The sequence below is a fragment of the Tarenaya hassleriana genome, unplaced genomic scaffold, assembly GCF_000463585.1.
Source record: "Tarenaya hassleriana unplaced genomic scaffold, ASM46358v1 Cleome2, whole genome shotgun sequence".
Classification (NCBI taxonomy): Eukaryota; Viridiplantae; Streptophyta; class Magnoliopsida; order Brassicales; family Cleomaceae; genus Tarenaya; species Tarenaya hassleriana.
In genome coordinates this window covers 5977316-5995662 of record NW_010965372.1, presented here as the reverse complement: position 1 = coordinate 5995662, position 18347 = coordinate 5977316, and the positions used below count along the sequence as shown (strand labels likewise).

The window sequence follows — 18347 nt, the reverse complement described above, 5'->3', positions numbered from 1 at the left end:
AATTATTGTAAGGAAGAGTGAACAAAGTCATCGAGCTTGGCTGTGATATTTTCATATCTGCAATCCAAATGCTACTTTAATCTAACAACTAAATATCTAACTTCATACCTACAAAAAAAGGACCAAAGCAGAAAAACAGAAGACAAGAAAGCAGAGTGATCCATCAACTCAAATGTAATGAAATGATATCCATAAATCTATAATTCCCAATAGGATACAAACTCTTCTTGGTTCTTTTATGGGTCTGGGTATTCATGATAAAACTGATTGGTAAATTAAAATCATTCAAACAAATCCAAGAAGAACCTGGTTTTTCTCTTCTCCTTCTCCTCCTCTGGATCCCTTTTGATCTTTTCCATCAAAATCCAATCTTTCGGAAAACCCTACCACGATCCCGGCCATGATACTCCAACCACCTTCAAACCCGAATGAACGAAAGAAGAAAAGAAGAAACCAAACAAACTTGCCTTTGCTGTTCTGGTGAGGCTTCTGCAATGGATAGGAGAATGAATGGACGGAGAAAGAAGGGTTTCTTCTTTGTCGTTCCCTTTTCGGATTCTTTAGGATTTAAATGAATGATAAGCTCTACATTGAGCGTTTTGGATCATCAGGTCAGTTTGTTGTCCAATGTGTTCAAGCCTGTAGTTTTGCAGATTGGGCAAAGATTTTTCCTTTTCAGCCATTCTTTGACGCATTGGCTATGAAAATCATGCCCACATTCCAGCGTTCCCATGTCGTCTCCTTCGTTGTATTCTTCCTGCCCATTTCAGAACATATTTCAGTCAAAAATTACATTTGTATTTGTATCCAGATTCCATAATATGACAAACTGTAATGCCTTGGCATTGTAAAAAGTTCAGAATACACACAAAACTTGAACAACTATGATTGTGTTGTGACAAATCTTTGATTAGTCCAATTCCTGTCCTATTGCAACACATGATGTTTGACAAAGATTGTGACACAAATCTTAAAAAGGGTATATTCAGCACAACATGAGTCTAAAGAATCATCAATACCTGGCAAATACAACATGGTTCTGTTTCCTGGGATGATTTATTAGTGCTTTTGTATTTCCGCTGCTTCAGATGGTTCGATATAATTTCCTCGGTCAGACCTGTACAAACATCTCCGATCCGTTCTTCTAGAGCCAACAACTCCTAAAAACCATGAACCGATAATCAATATTCAGCAATTGAGGATTGCAATTTAAACATGACCAGGAAAAAGCTTTATGGTTCGGTACACATTACCTCATAAGACATGTTGTCAACATCAAGCCGCATCTCTCTATATCGGTCATGAATATCAGCCACGCCTAAAAGCACCGACTGATCAAGAAACATAACATCCTGAAAATTTTATTTAGTGACAGAAAATGCAGCAAGATGTCAGTACTTATATATCCAAAACACAGAAACAAGACAAGCAGGATTTGTCAATGTCTGAATTCATTAGTTTTGGGTTCTGCTGAACTATTTTTTTCAAGTTAGAAGTAAATGGAAATCCTAACCTCGAGCCGCAAGTTCTCACCCCTGCGCATGATATCCAAGACATTGCGAAACTGGTCAAAAGAAAGAAGAGGCACATTCTCAGTTGCATTTTCCAGAAGTTTCTCAGAAACCTATGGCAACTTCACTGACAAATGTATGAACAAAAGCTAATTAAATGACCTCGGGAGTCACATGTCTGCTTCTTCCTCGACTTGCAGATGTCAACGCACGCAAAGAATGGGGAATCCCGATGACTCCATCACCTTGCCTTTCGAACAATGGAGGTGCTCTCGAGTATGCATGATTTTGTGCATTGCCATTATCATCACCTCCTGGCTGAAGCAAAAGCTCATCCGGAGAAGCAGGAGGGATCATAGAACGGAGGGTTGGATGGTCACCAGCTCTCCGGTTCGTACCATCCGCTGCAAGGGAAGAGAGCAATGACCTTCGGACAAGTTGGGATAATCTTCTTTGATAGTGTTGAGAATTACTCCGATAAGGAGTCCATGCTGGAATAGACGGAGACGGTTGAACACCTGTACTTGAGCCTGTTCTGGACGAAGATGACAGGACATTTCCTGCAATGTTTGGGTTCCCACTGGTTACATTTCTATTCATCTGACTACGGGCAAGATTTCTCAGATCAGGTGCTGGAACAAACAAGGGGTTTTCTAGAATATTCCGTGATATGCTCCTCGACCTGGATTCATCTCGTTGAATGACATTTCTGTCAACAGGTGCTACAGAACTAGATGATCCACCTGATACTGGGCCACCACTCCATCGGAATGGTGGTAGAGTATTTCTTGAAATAGGTGGGAATCGAAGGGTAGGTGCATTTGGATTCTGAGAAACCACATTGCCTAAAGCATGTCCATGTCTCAGGCCTAAACGATGTTGATCCGCTGGCAGAAGTCTCGATGAATTCGCCAAGGATGGAGCAACAGGTCGTCTGACAACACTTCTTGCAGAAAAGACAGATGGGTTTACAGTTTCTTGTTGATCTGAGGGATTGATCCCAATACACAAATTCCTACTGGAGCTCTCTGCAATGGCAGGAACAGGAAAATTTGGAATGACACCAGATACCAATCCCCTTGGACTTTGGTCAAAAGAACCAGATATGTTCAAACCACTTCCTGGGCTATAAATCGCCGGAGATGTAGTCCACGAACTGCTTTCTCCACGCTGGAAATCACGAAACCCTCCACTTGAAGAGGATTGACCAATGCTACCCTCAAGGGCTTTTCTTTTGCAGGATGAGCGACGACCCTCAAGGGAAGTGCCTGCTCTGCTACTAGTCTCTTCAAAACCCCTGCCCGGTGACAAAAGCCTGGTCCCTGGTCCATTAGTATCAAAAAAAGCAGGATGGCCCATTATCTGAGTCATATCCCCAGGATGTTCAATGAATTCTGCATTCAGGTTGACATTCTGCATAGCTATGTTGGAACTAGAAGATTGCACAGACAACGGATTCAAATCAATAATCTCATTATTTCGTTCTTCAAAGCGCCCAAGTTCTGGTTTCTGCTCATTGTGACTGGCACCTTCATTCTCCATGACAATAGAGCTACTAGCCTCACCAAGGCTAAACCTGTGTAAATCCTGTTGCCCATGATAAACTGAGTTTGGAAATGTAGTATTTGTATCGGTAGAGGAAATCATATAACCATGCAAGTCATTGTCACCAAGACTGTGAATATTCTCCCAATGAATCTGCTGATCTATCACAGCATTGCTCGAAGTAGAACCATGCTCAAAGTTCAAGGCCTCTGATAAAGAGCCAAGACTGGCTCTCTCTTCCTGCATCTGGGCTAGTGCTTTACCCCCAGTTATCACTTAGGAAAGAAGATCTCAAGAGACCTTTGCTACTAATAGCAAAGAGCCGGATGGTGAACCTGCAAAAGAACAAACGGAATATATCTTTCAGCATAAAATACGGAGAAAAGGCTATTAACTGGAAGCAAATACTTGAGAAAGGAACGCAACGTGCCACTCGATGAAAAGAATTGTAATACTTAGTGGCAGCAGACTGAAGTTGAAGATACACACTCATGTCAGAAAGTGACTTTGCTGAGAACAACATCAGAGGAGGAAAAGCACACTCAAAGCAAGAAAGATAAAAACCAACCAGTAATTTGCTACCCCACCCATAATTAAAAAAGCATGTCATTTACAGATATGCAAGGAAGGAGACTTCCATGTAAAATGCAATGCCTACTCCCTAAACGGTAAACTCGGTCATGTTAACAGAGAACCTACAAGAAATGAGCTTTTTAACTTAGTTGGTGACAGATAGACGCATAAATGGCTTTCACAGTTCCATCATTTACCCGGAAACAAATCCTCAGTTCATGAATCCTTTACAAAGATGCATTGGCAGAACCTGAATGAGAACTTCATATTCATGTATCAACAGAGGAAAAACCTGAAGACATTGCCTTGAATGAGACAAGCTAAGACAACTAAAGCCATTCAACAATCTTACCACTAGCAACACATATGAACAATCGTGATCAGAATGCGGAGATTGATTGGCTCAATTATGGCCCAATTCCATCAGAAAGGAGGGGGGGAAATCAAAATCTCAGGCTCAAACTCAGGTCAAGCAAGCACAGCAAGATCAAGAATACATCCTCCCTGGCATATCAACAAAGCATCCATTGGTACCAACTCTTAAGCATAAAAAAGCTCCGACCACAAAAGCTAAGTATCACAACACAACACACCAACAGCAAGGCAAAGCAAAGTAAACGAAAGCAACAACTTGAAGGCAAAGTTTCGTCAGAGAAACAACAATCCACAACATCGGAATGAAACCAGTAAATACTGACAGAAAAAATTACACAAAATGAAAAGGAAAATTTCCCAGAAGAACAAACAGGTTATTACAAGCGGAGATCTGCTCAAATGTCACAACCCAGCATCAAACCCATGTAAAAGAAACTATTTTTTCCAGGAATCAACTGGGCAATCAGTCGAACCCCGACGGATTCTGCTGAATACACGATGGAAAATACCCAGAATTTCAAATAAATTAGCGCAAAGTTTCGAAAAGGAAAAGGAACCCACCAACCCGATTCGATGAGTTCCGATCGAGCTGAAAACGAGCACAGAAACCGAAGAGGAAGAAAAAACGCAAACTAGCGGATACAGAATCGCAACAGAAAAAGGATGTCGATCTGAGAAACCAGTGATGAACGAAATCGAAGAAAGTTTCAGGAAAAAACCACACACTCGTCTAATTTCCCCCGATTCTTCCTCCAACTCTTTCAAAGCCACAAAACACAGAAGAAAAAGGACCGATTCACGGAGAAATGAGACGAACAAACAAAAAAGAAAGAAGAAGAAGAAGCGTACCCTCTTGCCGAAGAGAGGATGAGAGACGAAAGAACGAAGAAAGGTAAGCGAAGAAGCACGAACCCAAAGGGAACAAAAACAAGGATTATTAGGAAACGATGGCAATGGGAAATTTACCATATAACCAGAAACAAAAATACATAAAAAAAAATATTATTATTTTTATTTTTATTTATTATAAAAAAACAAATGGTTACGGAGAGGTGGCGAGACCTTGAAACAACAGTTTCCAAGGAGAATAGAATTAGGCTTAGCAAAAAAGGGAATGAATAACAACAATATATATATATATATAGGTGTAATACGTGTATATATATTAGATATATAACGTATATATGTAATGGAATGTGAGTGTATCAGTGCGTGTATATACAATGAAGTTGAACAAAGCAAGTTGGCAAAATTAATCAGAAAGTTGTATCTGTCCCCGTTTGGTCCTCTTACCAAAATGACATATCTCTCTCTCTCTCTCTCTCTCTCTCTCTCTCTCTCTGGTTCATAAGATTCTTTTAGCTTCCAAGCAAGCACGCGCTCTTTGCCTCTCCTTTCGTCCTTCCTTGTTTCCTTTCTTTACCTTTTATATATATATATATATATATATGTATGTATATATGTGTATATATGTATCTACTTGTTAATACATAAGTTGGAGATGTTAGAATTCATTTTAGCAAGAGTTTGAATTTGATATTTAAATATAGCTCTGTTAAAAATCGAAGTATATTTGACTAAGGGTGCTATAATATTTTTAAATAAGAAAGTGGTAGATTTATTTAATTAGAAAGTAATTTTAGATTCTTAATTTACAATCATATTAATGTTATAGTAAAGGAATATGTAAACTTTTCTTTTTCAAGGAAAATATTAAACAACAAGACAAATTGATAATTCGTATTAGGTAATTGAATTGAATGAAATATCTGACACTAATTTCACAAATTCAAATAAATAAGCATATCGGACTTATTTCTTTATTTATTTGAAATGTGACTGAGAATATTACAACAATATATGGCTGGTATATATGGACGCTTGAACGATCTACATATAAAAAAATAAATATTTTTAAAATTTTATATTATTAATTTATCATCGTAAAATACTTTAAAATTAAAAAAAAATAGATGAATTATTAAATAAAATAATTATTTGTATATTTATAAAAGATGAAAATATATAAAACTTTATAGGTAATTAAAATTTTTAAAAAATTAACATCTGTAGATGTTTTTTTTTCTATAAAAAAAATCTATTACAAATTAGGCAAGGAACAAAACAGAATCTAATCTGTTTTTGTCTTAAAATCCAGGAGTGTCCGACATGGTAAAAAATCCAGCATAGATATTATTATTACATATACATTTATCTAAAGCTGATATATATATTATTTAATTAAAAAAAATAGATAAACTAGAGTGCCCCATTTCCTTTTCCTCCCATTTCGGTGTTTTGGAAATTTTGTCAAACCCAAAATCACGCGAAATTGACGTCAATTGAAATTATATCAAACCAAAATCCGAAAATGTCGATATCGAAGTATCATATAATACGATGCCCTCTAACCAATTAAATAGTACTAAGGAAATAAATCAAAAAATGGGTATGTTTTCGATATAAATAAGATATTTATGATTATATTTTTACCATTTAAATGTTTTTACATGATGAAAATGTTAGTTTTATCTTTTTGCTAACAGTAACTCTATGTGTCAGAACGATAATTTATCCATAACATCTTACATAAATTTTATCCAGTTTTAAAAATAAAGTAAAACGAGAGAAAAAAATATAATTTCAAAATAAATGAAATACAAACCATTGTAAATATAATTTTGAAATTATATTAACAATAATCATTGTAAATGTTATAATTCCATGACAAATTCGTGTTTTAATATATATATAGAGAGAGAGAGAGAGAGAATTTGGAAATTTTTTTAAAATATCTTGTTTTATATAGTGCATTTTTTGTAATAATATAATTTTATAAATAAATGGAATACAAACATAAAATAAGAAACTGAAAATCTAGTTATCGCAATATACTACGTATGGCATGTGTTGCATATGGTTTGCAAATTAAAATCGTTTTTCTATATCTGAATGATTGAACAAAATCAAGAACATTAAATTTGGCTAAAATGTTTTCGTATATTTGTATAATCAGATAAAATAAAATTCTTAGTTAAAATAGTAAAAATATTATTTTAAAACAAAGAAATTTTATTTAAAATCTCTATTCAATTCGATTAAGTCTGTTTTAATATAAAAAATTAAATGATCATTACAATGATGGCTGCAGAGTGGTAATTTGTTTAATTTGGACAATTGGGGTTATCGAGATTTAAAAAAACGTTATTTTTTAAGAAAAAAAAACATTCGAGATAAGTGAGAAAAATATCATTTTTTTTAATGTTATAACAATTTCAACGATTGCATAAAAAGTTCCCGAGAATATGGTTTTAAAGGCACATTTACTCTCTCGTCTTTATTGGATACACCAAATCCATTAATGGTTCATATATATATATATATATATATATATATATATATATATTATAATATGGTATAATATCAGAGGACACAGATATTAGTTTTATAATTTATTTTTATTGCCCTCCATTTTTCCCACCTAAGAGATCCATTATTATACAAAATTCAGAGGACATATATTCTGTTTTCATTATTTCCATATTAATTCCATACTAAAAAGTTGAAATAATTTCGTATTAAAAATGAAGCACAAAATTATCCAACCCCAAAATTTATTTTAAAATCTGGTACTGTTTTATAATAATAGGGGTGTATTTATTTACCCGAAAAATAATAGGGGTGTATTTGCAAAGACTCAAAAATCATAGGCCGATCTGATGAGAACGAGAAAAGATTCGGGCCTAATTAAGGCGGGAGATTAATCAAATTTTAATTAAGTACGTTATGAGCGAGGAAATCGATTGTCAAGTATTTAGAAGAGAGCGAGCAACACAGAGAGCACAAATTGGGCAGCTTCCATGGCGGATCCGGATCTGTACGGAGGACCAGACACTGAGTCATCTTCTCCATCGCAGCCGGAGGAGATCTCCGCATTCTTCAACCATTTCCTCCACGGACCGTCTTCTGCTTCTTCGTCTTCCCGCGTCCGATTTAGGCCACTGTTCGATCACTCTACAGCATCTCCTCCTCCTCCTCCGTATGATGCAGTTTTAGATCCGGTGGAAGATATCGGTAGAACCTCCGGATCCGCTGTCCGGACAGATTTGGTGAGCCGAAACGCCGTCGGGAAGTCGGGTTCTGGTGCCGATCTATCATCTTCTTCTGGTTTTGATGTCTCCGATCATGCGGCTTATTTTGGAAGCGGATTGAAGGATATGACCGAGAATGCGACCTCTTCCACTGGTGATATAAGTTGGGAGAGCGAGGTAAGGCGAAAATCCTTGCCGATTCTGTATGTTTCCTGAATAAATAGGAGAAATTTGTCTCGGGTGAAAGGATAACTAGTTGATTCATATGATTTGGAGTTTTGGTGCTTTTCCTAAATATCTTCTAGTTTCTTAGAAATCGTAGCTATTGAGAGTGATCTTCAACTAGGTTATCTAACGAAATGCAATTCTTCACCCACAGAAGCGATCTGGGGCTTCTGAAATGCCATCAAATATCATGCGGCCGAGTAGTTCATCGAAGAGGTGTAGAGCTGCCGAGGTGCATAATCTGTCGGAGAAGGTGCACTTCTCTAGAAAATCTTGTTTTTGCTTCTATATTTGACGGTTTTTGTGTTTAATATATTGTTAGACATGAATCTCAGAGGAGGAGGAGTAGGATCAATGAGAGACTGAAAGCTTTGCAGAAGCTAATCCCAAACTCCAACAAGGTATCTAGTTTGTGGTGTTGTTTTTATTAGATCCATATCAAATGAGAGATTTTCCATATAAACATTTTACTATGGTAGACGGATAAGGCTTCGATGCTGGATGAGGCTATCGAGTATCTGAAGCAGCTTCAGCTTCGAGTTCAGGTAACCTTGATGTTTGCTTTTCACTTTCTTGTCTGCTTTTATTTGTAGGCAAAGGGTTATCATATTCTAATGTGGGAATGTCATTGATGCGGAGTGTGGAGAATTCCGTGAGTTTTCTTGTTTGGATTCATTGGTTGGTTAAGTCGGATCGATTTTCATAGTATGTTCAGATACAAGTATGATCGAACCTGTTTGTTTTCATGTTTGAATCTGTTTTCTAATTGCTGTTTAAGAACTTATTTTCTTGTTATTGGATCAAATTCTGTATACAGTGTGCCATCAAGCATTGGCCATAATTTTATCTGAGGGGGGTTGGTTTTAACTTTTATGAAGCTCTGAGTGGTAGACAATTGCCTTGTATTCTCTTTTGGTTCCTGAACCTCCCAGTTGGAGAGATTTTCCAACATTGAATGTAGTTTTTTTTAATACTGGTGTGTAACTTCACGGGTTCTTTCCTGCTATTCCTAACAAAATAATACTGGTGTGGAAGTTGAGATCGTTGCTCTATGTTAACTGTTACAAACTTTGATATGAAAGAAGTTTTGATGATAATAACAGTTTTTCCTTGGGGCAAACCATTGAAGTTAAACCAATGAAACATCTTTCTCACTTCTCTCTAGGGTTAACCACTAGCAGATGTACACCTTAGTTCTAGTCCTTGCTTGGATCAGCCAACGTAGCGTCATCCCTGTTTGGATCCACCCATACTCATTGATATACAGTTTGACATAGGTCCTAGTCAGCATCTCCTCATATGTCCACCAAAATCCATTTCCGATACCCTTTAAGGCAAATAATTCATCTAGAACAGCGGATTGAGGCAAAACTTTATTGCCAAATTCTTTTCATTTTTAGGTAATGTTGCTTGGATACGTTTCTTAATTGTTTTTGTATACGTTTTCTTGTGTTTATTCTTTGTATTTGCTCTTTCTCAATTTTTTGACATCAAATTGAGGTCCTTGATATCTTTTTTTTGTAGTTATCTGTAACACTATAAAATTTACCTATGCATTTTGTTGGTTGTCCACTTCATCTTGCCATCGTCGCCTAACTGATGTTGATATTAGAGATGAAACCAACATCTTTGAAAAGGAAAAACCTGTTCCCGTTCCGCTTTAGTTTGCTTTGCATTGTTCCTGAATGTGATCGAAATGAAACCTTTTGATTTCATAAACTGAACCCTTATCTGCTGTTTGATTCCTTCCTCACCGTTCAATCAATATTACCATGTTGCGTCATGTCGGATTAGATATGCGTACTGAGAGATTTCTTGTGAACTTACAAGAAAAGGTTTGATCTTCGAAAAGCTTCAATACTTTTAAGCTAATTTTGCTCGGCTTCGTTCATTTTTTGCGGTAACTTCTTAGCTGGACCGACTGTTTGTGGATCAATTCTGCAGATGTTGGTAATGAGCAATGGAGTGAGTTTGTATCCAGGAATTCTAAATCCAATGAAATTGTGTCGGACGGGAGGAATGAGTTATCTCGAAGGATATGGACAACAATTACCTTCCCTTCCACGTTTTGACCCGCTCTCTGGTACAGCCTCCGATATGATTTTGATGTTTTATTTTCCAGCAGATTTCGTAATCAAACCAGCAAAACATACTAACCTTTGATCACATCACAGATATTGCCATAACATCAGAGACTCGGTTCGGGTTTGAACCTTCTTCGTCTCGTACCAATTACGGATTGTCCCGAGGTAATAACTCATCAGTAAACCGTGGAATTGTGTTCATATCAACGAATTCGGTCACATACTCTCTCGTGTTTGGCATTTTCTTTGGTGAAACAGAGGGAGATATAGGTGAAGAGAACAAAGAGCTATTGAGAAGCTGACTCAAACAAAGAAGCTGAAAATTTCAGTTACTCCAAGAGTTCATTGGCACAATAAAAGGATGCAAATCTGATTTCATCTTCTTCTCTAACTCTTAACTCTCTCTCTCTCTCTCTCTCTGTTATTCAAACCGATGGTCGGTTCATACGGATCATCCAAATACTACACAGAAAAGAAAAAAAAAATACTATATGGTTACCATAAAACTAACAATGATTGATGGACTTTGTTATTGCCCTTTTTACTTTGTTGACAATCTGCATCGTTGTTCCATCACATAGTTTGGTAGTTTCCCTTCTTCTATTTGCATTGTTGAATTTGAGTGCCAAACCAACCAGAGTACATTATTTTGAATAAGAAAAAATAGGGTATTTGTAAAATATTTTTATGATTAGTCTTATCTCCTGAATTGGTTGTTTTGACATTATCATAATTCCAGATTTTGTTAAAAAAAAAATATTACATCGGAAAATTATTATTATTATTATTACTACTACGATGTGGGACTGAAATCATCGCGCTGATGCTTCTGGGACTTTGTTGGCTTGGTTGATGATACCCGTTTATAAGAAAAACGTTTAGGAAAATTATGCTGGACTGGAAACAGGAATTAAATCGAAATTCACTATATGTACAAAAAAAAAAGGACAGCAATCAAATGTCGTAGTCAATGTCGGTAACATTGGACGAAACAGAGGGTTTCAAAAGACGGCCGTCTTCGTCGTAAAGATCAAGATTCTCGCAAGGCCGAGGGAACACACTCCCGAACACACGTCCTTGCACGTTCGAACACTGAAATATATGCTTCTTCTTGTACGTTATCCCCACGGACATGTCCCGAAAACTCACCTCCCGCACCGGTATCTCTTCGCTCCCGTGGATCCGAACCGGAACCCTCACTCCTTGCCCGTGCAGTCCCTCGAATCTGAACCCCGAGAGCTTCGGGAATGCCTTCGGGTTGAACCCCTCGTCCGCATGCTCGTTGTAATCCGTCTTGATGACTATCCCGACTCTTACATTGTCGAGCGTCAGGTTTCGGTATGTTATGTTTCGGATAAAACCGCCTCTCCCGGGAGCGGTTTTGATCCTGACCCCTCGGCGCGAGTTCCAGACCCAGAGATTCTCGATCGTCACGTTCGATACCCCGCCTGACATCTCGCTTCCAATGGATATACCCGCACTTATAACGGATCGGACCACGAGGTTTCGGACGAGAATATTCGTGGAAGGTTTACCATAAGCGATTCCGTATTGATCCCATCCGCTCTTGATCGCGATTGCATCATCCCCAGTGCTGATGTAACAGTCCTCAATGACCATATCCTCGCACGAATCAGGGTCGATCCCGTCGGTGTTGGGAGCTCCGGTAACAGGAGCTAAGATGGTGACGTTTCTCACCGTTACATTCCGGCAATCGTAAGGATGAACGGTCCAAAAGGGGGAATCACGAAGGGTTATATCCATGATAACTATATCGCTCGACCACATTATCTGAACCAGAGGTCCCCTCGTGTTGTTGAGAAGTCTTTGCCGATGCTTCTTCCACCACGTTTCCCCTTGTCCGTTTATCGTTCCGTTATGGCCTGTCATAGTACATAAAGAAGGATTACGGGCTAAACTCTCTGAACTGTACGGTGAGCGAAAATGAACATGTAAGAAGAAAGACTAACCGGTAATAACAACATCTTTGAGGTTTTGTCCATGGATCAAACTCCCGTAACGAGGTCCCGGATGCTCTCTACCGTATCCGTACGACGGCAATGGCGGCATTAGAGGCCATTGCTTCTCGTCCTGATAGAAAAGGAACGCATAGTTAGACTCGAACTCACACAGAAATCGACATGACACGTAGGGATTTAACCAACGCTCTTCCCGACAATCAAAGATCCAATATAGCTAATCTGATTTCACTCCCAGAACTGTATAATCTTCTCGTTCTCATACTCCGACTTCCGACTATTTCCTTTTCGGTGACGACGAATACTGATCATTTGTAAACATAGACTAGAACCTCTAAGTTTTGGTCACTTAAGATCTATTACATAACAAACATAATGTCTTGCATCTTGTTCATCTACTTCGCCATAATCAAAAGAAACAACTGAACCTAAGCTCGAGAAGACAAAGTAAACACACTCACAGACAATGAACTCTAGATTGGTGGTAGAGAGCATTTGCTTCTGCCCTCAATACTATAATACCAAATCAAAAACCTGAGACAAATCAAATCAAAACAAGAGAATCTTTCATTTGAACAGCAAGAATCTCAGTATCCTAATCCTGGCATTAAACCCGAGTTCAAGAACACTGAACAAACACGATCAACTAATTCTAGTTTGGTCTCTGAAACACTTGTCTCTGCCCTAAGAAACACCAAATCAAGTTCTGGGTCTTTGTAAAAGAGATCAAAACAAGAAAATTTGAGCTCATCCACTGACCTGAACACCAAGAATCTCAGCATCCTCGGCGAGAAAGAGAGTCATGTGACTGGTGAGATTAAACGGCGCAGTGAGCCACCGACCCGGCGGCACATTCAGCTGTCCGCCGCCGCTGTTCTTCCCGAGCTTCGAGATCGCCGTCACGGCCCGTTCGAACGCCTCCGTATTGAGCGTGACTCCGTCACCAACTCCGCCGAAATCCGTCAAATTGAACACCGTCGGTCTCAGACGGGGTAGTGGCCGGGTCGACCCGACCCGACCTAAAGCCATGAGCGTTCCTCCGCCGCTAACGCCGACGAAGGTCGATCGCTGCCATACAAACACGGAAGCGAAGGCGGCGATCCAGAGAACTGTGAGAAGGGTCTTGTGGGAAGCGATGAGGGAACTCAGCCATCGCTTCGGGTCGAGTCTCTGAACCCGACCCGGGAACGAATTATCCACCATGATTATTCAACTCAGAGCATTCGAGTTACTGCGGATTTCACGGATCTCGCCGAGAAATAGTGGATGAACTCAGATCCGCGAGGGAAGATGCGATGAGATGTCTGTGTCCGGAGCGGGTGAGTTTGGTGTGGATCGATGGAGTTGGCTTGAAGGCAAACAAGAGAATGAAATTAAAATTTACATGTGTTTTATTATTTTAAATATATTTTCTAAAATACCACAACATTCTTTTTTATACCCATTTTAAATCTTAAACATTTTTTTTGTTAAAACTTAAAAGTACCATATTAAATTTTAATTTTTTTAGTTTAAGATATTTTAAAATATTAACAGATACAATGACATATTTTACTTCCAACAACAAGAATGATATAATCTTAAATACAGTGATAAGAACTAATTATATAAATGGTTAAAATTTCTTTCGCAGGTAAACAAATCATATAAAAAATAAGTATTTTAGAGATAAATTTAAAACGTAAATGGCACACACACATATTAAAAGCTGCCAGGGTTTGAGATACTGTTGTGCTGTTGTGCTGTTGTTGTTGTCGTTGTTTGCTGGGCTTTTTATTTCTTTATTTGTAAATTTGAAATAATGGGCCTTAGTATAATTATGGGCCTTATATAAAATTGTTATGATAACTAGATATTTCAATCCAGACTATATTAATATTCAGGATTAAATAATAGTATATATTTGTCCAATAGAATAATTGTATTCGAATCCGATTCGTGTTTATATCGATTGTATATGATATTTCGTTATTACGTCGATTCGATTCGTAAGCGAGTACATCAAACGCGCCCTACTATCGCAATTTGACACGTGTTTTAATCTAAAGCCGTTATATTCTCTCCCGATTGCGGTGATGGATGATGACCTGAACGGCCTCCTGTTTTTTTTTTTTTCTTTAAATAAACCACCCTTTTAAGAAATTTCAGAAAGGACCCCAAAAAAAATCGCCACCGGATCGAACAAGTGTTCTTCACCGAAGAATCGAAGGGAGATTTGTAAGAGAAAATGGCGTCGGATGAAGTGATGGCTTGCCACAGCCTTGAGGAGTGGACGATGATCCTCGAATCGGCTAACGATGCCAAAAAATTGGTACTTTTGCTTTCTTCTCTTCTCTCTGGATTCGTTTTCCTGGTGATTTTTATTGTTTAAAATTGGGAATTAGGGTTTATGTTGTTTTAGGGTTTTGTTAAATTAATTTTGTTCATTTTGGTTTGACTTTGCTCCGATTTGGGTTTCTAACTTTTCAATCGAATTCGGATGTTTCCTTTCGATTTGGTTCAATTTCGAGCGGAGATTTTGGAAACTTCAATTGTTCAATCGTCTCTTTTGTCCAACGAATACTCTCGTCATCGAGGCTGAGGACCTAAGAGAGTGAAGCTCAGTTGATGAAAAGGATTGAGACATGACGTAAATGATGTTAAAGGAGACGAATATCTGTTATGAATTGGCCAATCATAAAAACTTGTAGGATCAATGGCTTCTGATCCGGAGCTGTAAACTATGCATGAACTTGATTCTCATTGTGCTCAGTTTGCTGCTATTGCCTGCAAGAGTTCCCCTGGAAGATGATGATTCTTTTCTTGCATTATCAGTAATATATTTGGGATTAAACAGTTTGGTTGCATTTCTTTTGTATAGTTATGGTAGTAGCTCTTGAATCTGATCAGACCGATCGATGAATAGGTAGTGATTGACTTCACGGCAACATGGTGCCCGCCATGCCGTATGATTGCACCGGTCTTTGCGGATCTGGCCAAGAAGAACCCCCATGTCGTGTTCTTGAAGGTTGATGTCGACGAGTTGCAGGTGAGCCAGTCGTACCATCCTCTTATTTCCACGAACATGTATTCCATTCGAGAATCGTATCATAGACAGATGTAAGGATCCGAGTGTGTGTGTATATGTGCAGCCTGTGGCTCAGAATTTCAACGTGGAGGCGATGCCGACGTTTGTGTTCATGAAAGACGGGGATGTAGTAGACAGGGTGGTCGGTGCTGATAAAGCCATGCTCGAGCAGACACTGAACAAGCACGCCTCTCTTACCTCTGCGGCTTGAGAGACAGAAAACTTAGTTTTCTTGTCTTTCCTATGTCTGTTTATGTTTGCGTCTTTTGTAATAAAACCTTGTAAACTCATCTAATATGCTTCTTCTGAAACATATATGCTTCTTCATGATTTGATGTTCTATGTTGTATACTGTAAGACAAATTTCTTGTTTTTTTTTTTACTAACACAAGTTTTGCATTATTTAATCAAAATTGCACTCATGTGAAGTTCCCATATCTTTTTTTTTTTTTTAAACAGCGTCAGGATTTCACAATGATTTTGTTGAAGGCTCTGAAGCTATGGGTTAAACGCAGTTAACGCTTCCACTGAAGCTTTTCGGTCATTTTGCATAATCTTCTTCTTCTACTTCAATGTGCTTCCCGAACTTCTTCAACGCAAGTGAATATACCGTTTTCTTCCTCGTCGACGTCCTTTCAGCTACAGTTTTCACCGCCTGGTAAAAAGTCGTACGATGGATTCACAGTCAGTAAGTTTAGTAATTTCACAAGAACTAACAGTATCAGAAAGAGTTTCTGAGGAGGGTAAACTGTCGAGAGTTGCTTTACCGAGGAAAGGGTTTGCCCATCAGAGATCAACCTTCGTAATTCTTCTTCGAGTTCCGACTCTGTTGGCATTTCGACTTTAGTTTCTTCCTTTCCTTCGATCAGAAGTGTTATTTCGCCTTTTGGTTGGCGAATCAGAAATGCTTCTTTGGCTTCCCCGAGGGTACCCCTCCAGAACTAGATTCAAAACGATCTCGTCAGCCAATCTATATATATACCACCGTGTTGCCATATATGAACATTGCAGGACTTGTTACCTCTTCGTGCAGCTTTGTAATTTCTCGAGCTACGACACAGTGTCTGCCACACAGAAAAATTTCACAATCTTATTAATCCGTTAAAGAACATGTTTTACGAAATTTGATCGATATCATATAGAAATCAAGTAGCGGCTGTTAGGCATTATACATTGCTTGAAACATCAAAACTGACGGCTGATATAGTAAAAGAAGCAGCGCTATACCAGAGGGCAGATTATTAACCTGGATTCATCAAAGTATGAGGAAGTTTCTTCAAGAAACTGCGACAGCTTGTGCGGGGGAACATAAAAGATCTGTGTTCTCATCTCGTTTGCTGAAACCAGCAGCCTCTCTCTCCTCGATCCGGCATGCTTAGGAAGAAATCCAACTGTGAAAATTCAGTTGTTAGTAGATCTACAAGCGTATATACAAGCCAAAAGTATGCAACAGCTTAATTGAAATCTCGAGGAGAAGGATCGTCATCAGGAAGTTACCAAATGTGAATTCATCTGTATCCAGACCCGAGGCGGAAAGAGCAGCCACCACTGCACAAGGCCCTGGAATAGGAATCACATCTATGTTCTCTTGCACACATGCTTTTGCCTGTGGAATTGTAATGTATCACATTGTTCATCATGTCCACCCAAAACAAAAGCTAAAAATGTGATCACACGGATTTATTATGACTACTACAAAGGCAATAGTTCCAGAGAAGGCACTTTCAGACAAGAATAGAAGACTGGTTGCATTCTGAATGCATCGAACCGCTCCCAGAGACATATTACTCCATACTTATACACACATATTTGTAAGCTTAAACCTAAAGTAGTTTTCTTTGAGAGGGGCAACCCCATGTTTATGCTCAGGGCACAACAAACAAGGGAATTTTTCAGCTACACTGGCTGATTATGAACAAAAGCCATATCCAACTGAAAACCCTCAATAGAATAAAATTAATTTGCAAACATGGTTATCACTATCTTATCATCAGCAAAGTAAAACTCCATGCAGTTGCAGCTCTTTATAAAAGGATAAAGGGTAACAAAACAACATCACAGATTCAAGAATAGGCCAAAAAGTTTCGCACTCACAAGTTCAGTACCAGGATCACTAATTCCCGGTGTCCCAGCGTCGCTGATAAGAGCCACAATCTCCCCTTGCTTCAATCTCTTCAACACCTTCTGTTCTCTCTGTGCCTCGTTGAACTTGTGATAACTGAGCTGAAAAACTAGACCTCGTAATTCAAATCATCGCTTGATAAAGAAGGTGAGCAAAATAACCCGAACAAACTTACAAGCGGAGCTTTGATGTTGTAGTACTGAAGCAACTTTCCCGAGTGCCTCGTATCCTCCGAGAGTATCACGTCAGCCGATCTCAATACACGAAGAGCACTACCATTGTCCAAAATGTAGGAACAAGTTATGAAACTAACAAGGGCAAATTATTTAACCATTCCCCAAACCAACAAAATATATGTTCTAATGAAACACAAGATTGATATGTTTGCAGCTCAGTCACTTTCCACTCTATAGCGTATATAGATTGAAGAAGGAACATCTACAACACAAATCACACGAGAATAGAGATTTACAAAAAATTAAGAATCAATCAGGAAACAACACTAATCTATGGAACCGCAAATTTTCTATCATTTTGAATAGAAAATGGAAGCATTTGAAGTTCAGGGAAGTACCGTAGAGTGATGTCTTCGAGGTTCCCGATGGGAGTTCCAACTAGGTAGAGTCCAGATTTCAGAGGACTCTGAAAGCTAAATCAACGAGAATTAGAAACCCTAAGCTAATCGAATCGAACGAGAGAATCAAGAAAGCGAGGCTTACACGTTTCAAATCATCTCCAGCGACGGTGTCGGCGAACTCCGCCGGAGTTTCGGAAG

At 38.5% G+C, this 18347-nt stretch overlaps 5 protein-coding genes across 7 annotated transcripts; 2 read left to right on the top strand and 3 right to left on the bottom strand.

The window, feature by feature from the left end:
* Positions 1-156: 156 nt before the first annotated feature.
* LOC104812568 (probable E3 ubiquitin-protein ligase RHG1A) lies at positions 157-4957 on the bottom strand. Of its 3 annotated transcripts, XM_010539809.2 has the most exons (7): positions 4854-4951; positions 3982-4133; positions 1674-3391; positions 1514-1564; positions 1254-1352; positions 1020-1160; positions 157-757 (listed from the first exon to the last, which is right to left on the bottom strand). In XM_010539809.2, exons 3-7 carry the CDS (start codon positions 3300-3302, stop codon positions 608-610), a joined length of 2070 nt encoding a protein of 689 aa, XP_010538111.1. In that variant the 5' UTR covers positions 3303-3391; positions 3982-4133; positions 4854-4951; the 3' UTR covers positions 157-607. The 3 variants fall into 3 exon arrangements, with proteins under 3 accessions (XP_010538111.1, XP_010538110.1, XP_010538112.1); XM_010539808.1 differs by lacking the exon at positions 3982-4133 and having other exon boundaries at positions 4854-4957; XM_010539810.2 differs by lacking the exons at positions 3982-4133; positions 4854-4951 and adding an exon at positions 4566-4711.
* A 2860-nt stretch (positions 4958-7817) lies between these two features.
* Positions 7818-11007, top strand: LOC104812567 (transcription factor SPATULA-like). Its single transcript, XM_010539807.2, has 7 exons — positions 7818-8272; positions 8475-8573; positions 8656-8721; positions 8800-8865; positions 10265-10403; positions 10495-10569; positions 10663-11007. The coding sequence occupies exons 1-7, from the start codon at positions 7865-7867 to the stop codon at positions 10704-10706; spliced, it is 897 nt and encodes a 298-aa protein (XP_010538109.1). The 5' UTR covers positions 7818-7864; the 3' UTR covers positions 10707-11007.
* A 263-nt stretch (positions 11008-11270) lies between these two features.
* On the bottom strand, positions 11271-13753 carry LOC104812566 (probable polygalacturonase). Its single transcript, XM_010539806.1, has 3 exons — positions 13143-13753; positions 12375-12495; positions 11271-12287 (listed from the first exon to the last, which is right to left on the bottom strand). Exons 1-3 carry the CDS (start codon positions 13584-13586, stop codon positions 11359-11361), a joined length of 1494 nt encoding a protein of 497 aa, XP_010538108.1. The 5' UTR covers positions 13587-13753; the 3' UTR covers positions 11271-11358.
* A 740-nt stretch (positions 13754-14493) lies between these two features.
* Positions 14494-15792, top strand: LOC104812565 (thioredoxin H5-like). The gene is made up of 3 exons (XM_010539805.1): positions 14494-14694; positions 15289-15411; positions 15515-15792. The coding sequence occupies exons 1-3, from the start codon at positions 14611-14613 to the stop codon at positions 15659-15661; spliced, it is 354 nt and encodes a 117-aa protein (XP_010538107.1). The 5' UTR covers positions 14494-14610; the 3' UTR covers positions 15662-15792.
* A 77-nt stretch (positions 15793-15869) lies between these two features.
* Positions 15870-18342, bottom strand: LOC104813319 (ribosomal RNA small subunit methyltransferase I; the record flags this gene model as incomplete). Its single annotated transcript, XM_010540884.1, has 9 exons — positions 15870-16105; positions 16218-16391; positions 16472-16514; positions 16697-16841; positions 16948-17056; positions 17545-17673; positions 17748-17844; positions 18147-18214; positions 18292-18342. Coding segments are annotated over 9 exons (930 nt in total), but the record flags the coding sequence as incomplete, so codon positions are not given.
* Positions 18343-18347: the final 5 nt, after the last annotated feature.

Bases quoted from the DNA above. Each gene is read 5' to 3' on its own strand.
- LOC104812566 (XM_010539806.1), bottom strand. From the start codon at position 13,586: ATGGTGGATAATTCGTTCCCGGGTCGGGTTCAGAGACTCGACCCGAAG. The intron at 12,496-13,142 runs GTCAGTGGATGA...CTTTTCTATCAG, and splicing joins CTGAGATTCTTGGTGTTCAG to GACGAGAAGCAATGGCCTCT. The intron at 12,288-12,374 runs GTTAGTCTTTCT...GTACTATGACAG, and splicing joins CAAAGATGTTGTTATTACCG to GCCATAACGGAACGATAAAC.
- LOC104812565 (XM_010539805.1), top strand. From the start codon at position 14,611: ATGGCGTCGGATGAAGTGATGGCTTGCCACAGCCTTGAGGAGTGGACG. The intron at 14,695-15,288 runs GTACTTTTGCTT...ATCGATGAATAG, and splicing joins CTAACGATGCCAAAAAATTG to GTAGTGATTGACTTCACGGC. The intron at 15,412-15,514 runs GTGAGCCAGTCG...GTATATGTGCAG, and splicing joins TTGATGTCGACGAGTTGCAG to CCTGTGGCTCAGAATTTCAA.
- LOC104812567 (XM_010539807.2), top strand. From the start codon at position 7,865: ATGGCGGATCCGGATCTGTACGGAGGACCAGACACTGAGTCATCTTCT. The intron at 8,722-8,799 runs GTATCTAGTTTG...TTACTATGGTAG, and splicing joins TAATCCCAAACTCCAACAAG to ACGGATAAGGCTTCGATGCT. The intron at 10,570-10,662 runs GTAATAACTCAT...TTGGTGAAACAG, and splicing joins CAATTACGGATTGTCCCGAG to AGGGAGATATAGGTGAAGAG.
- LOC104812568 (XM_010539808.1), bottom strand. From the start codon at position 3,302: ATGCAGGAAGAGAGAGCCAGTCTTGGCTCTTTATCAGAGGCCTTGAAC. The intron at 1,565-1,673 runs GTCATTTAATTA...TCTTTTGACCAG, and splicing joins GCAGACATGTGACTCCCGAG to TTTCGCAATGTCTTGGATAT. The intron at 1,161-1,253 runs GTAATGTGTACC...CATGGTTTTTAG, and splicing joins TTGACAACATGTCTTATGAG to GAGTTGTTGGCTCTAGAAGA.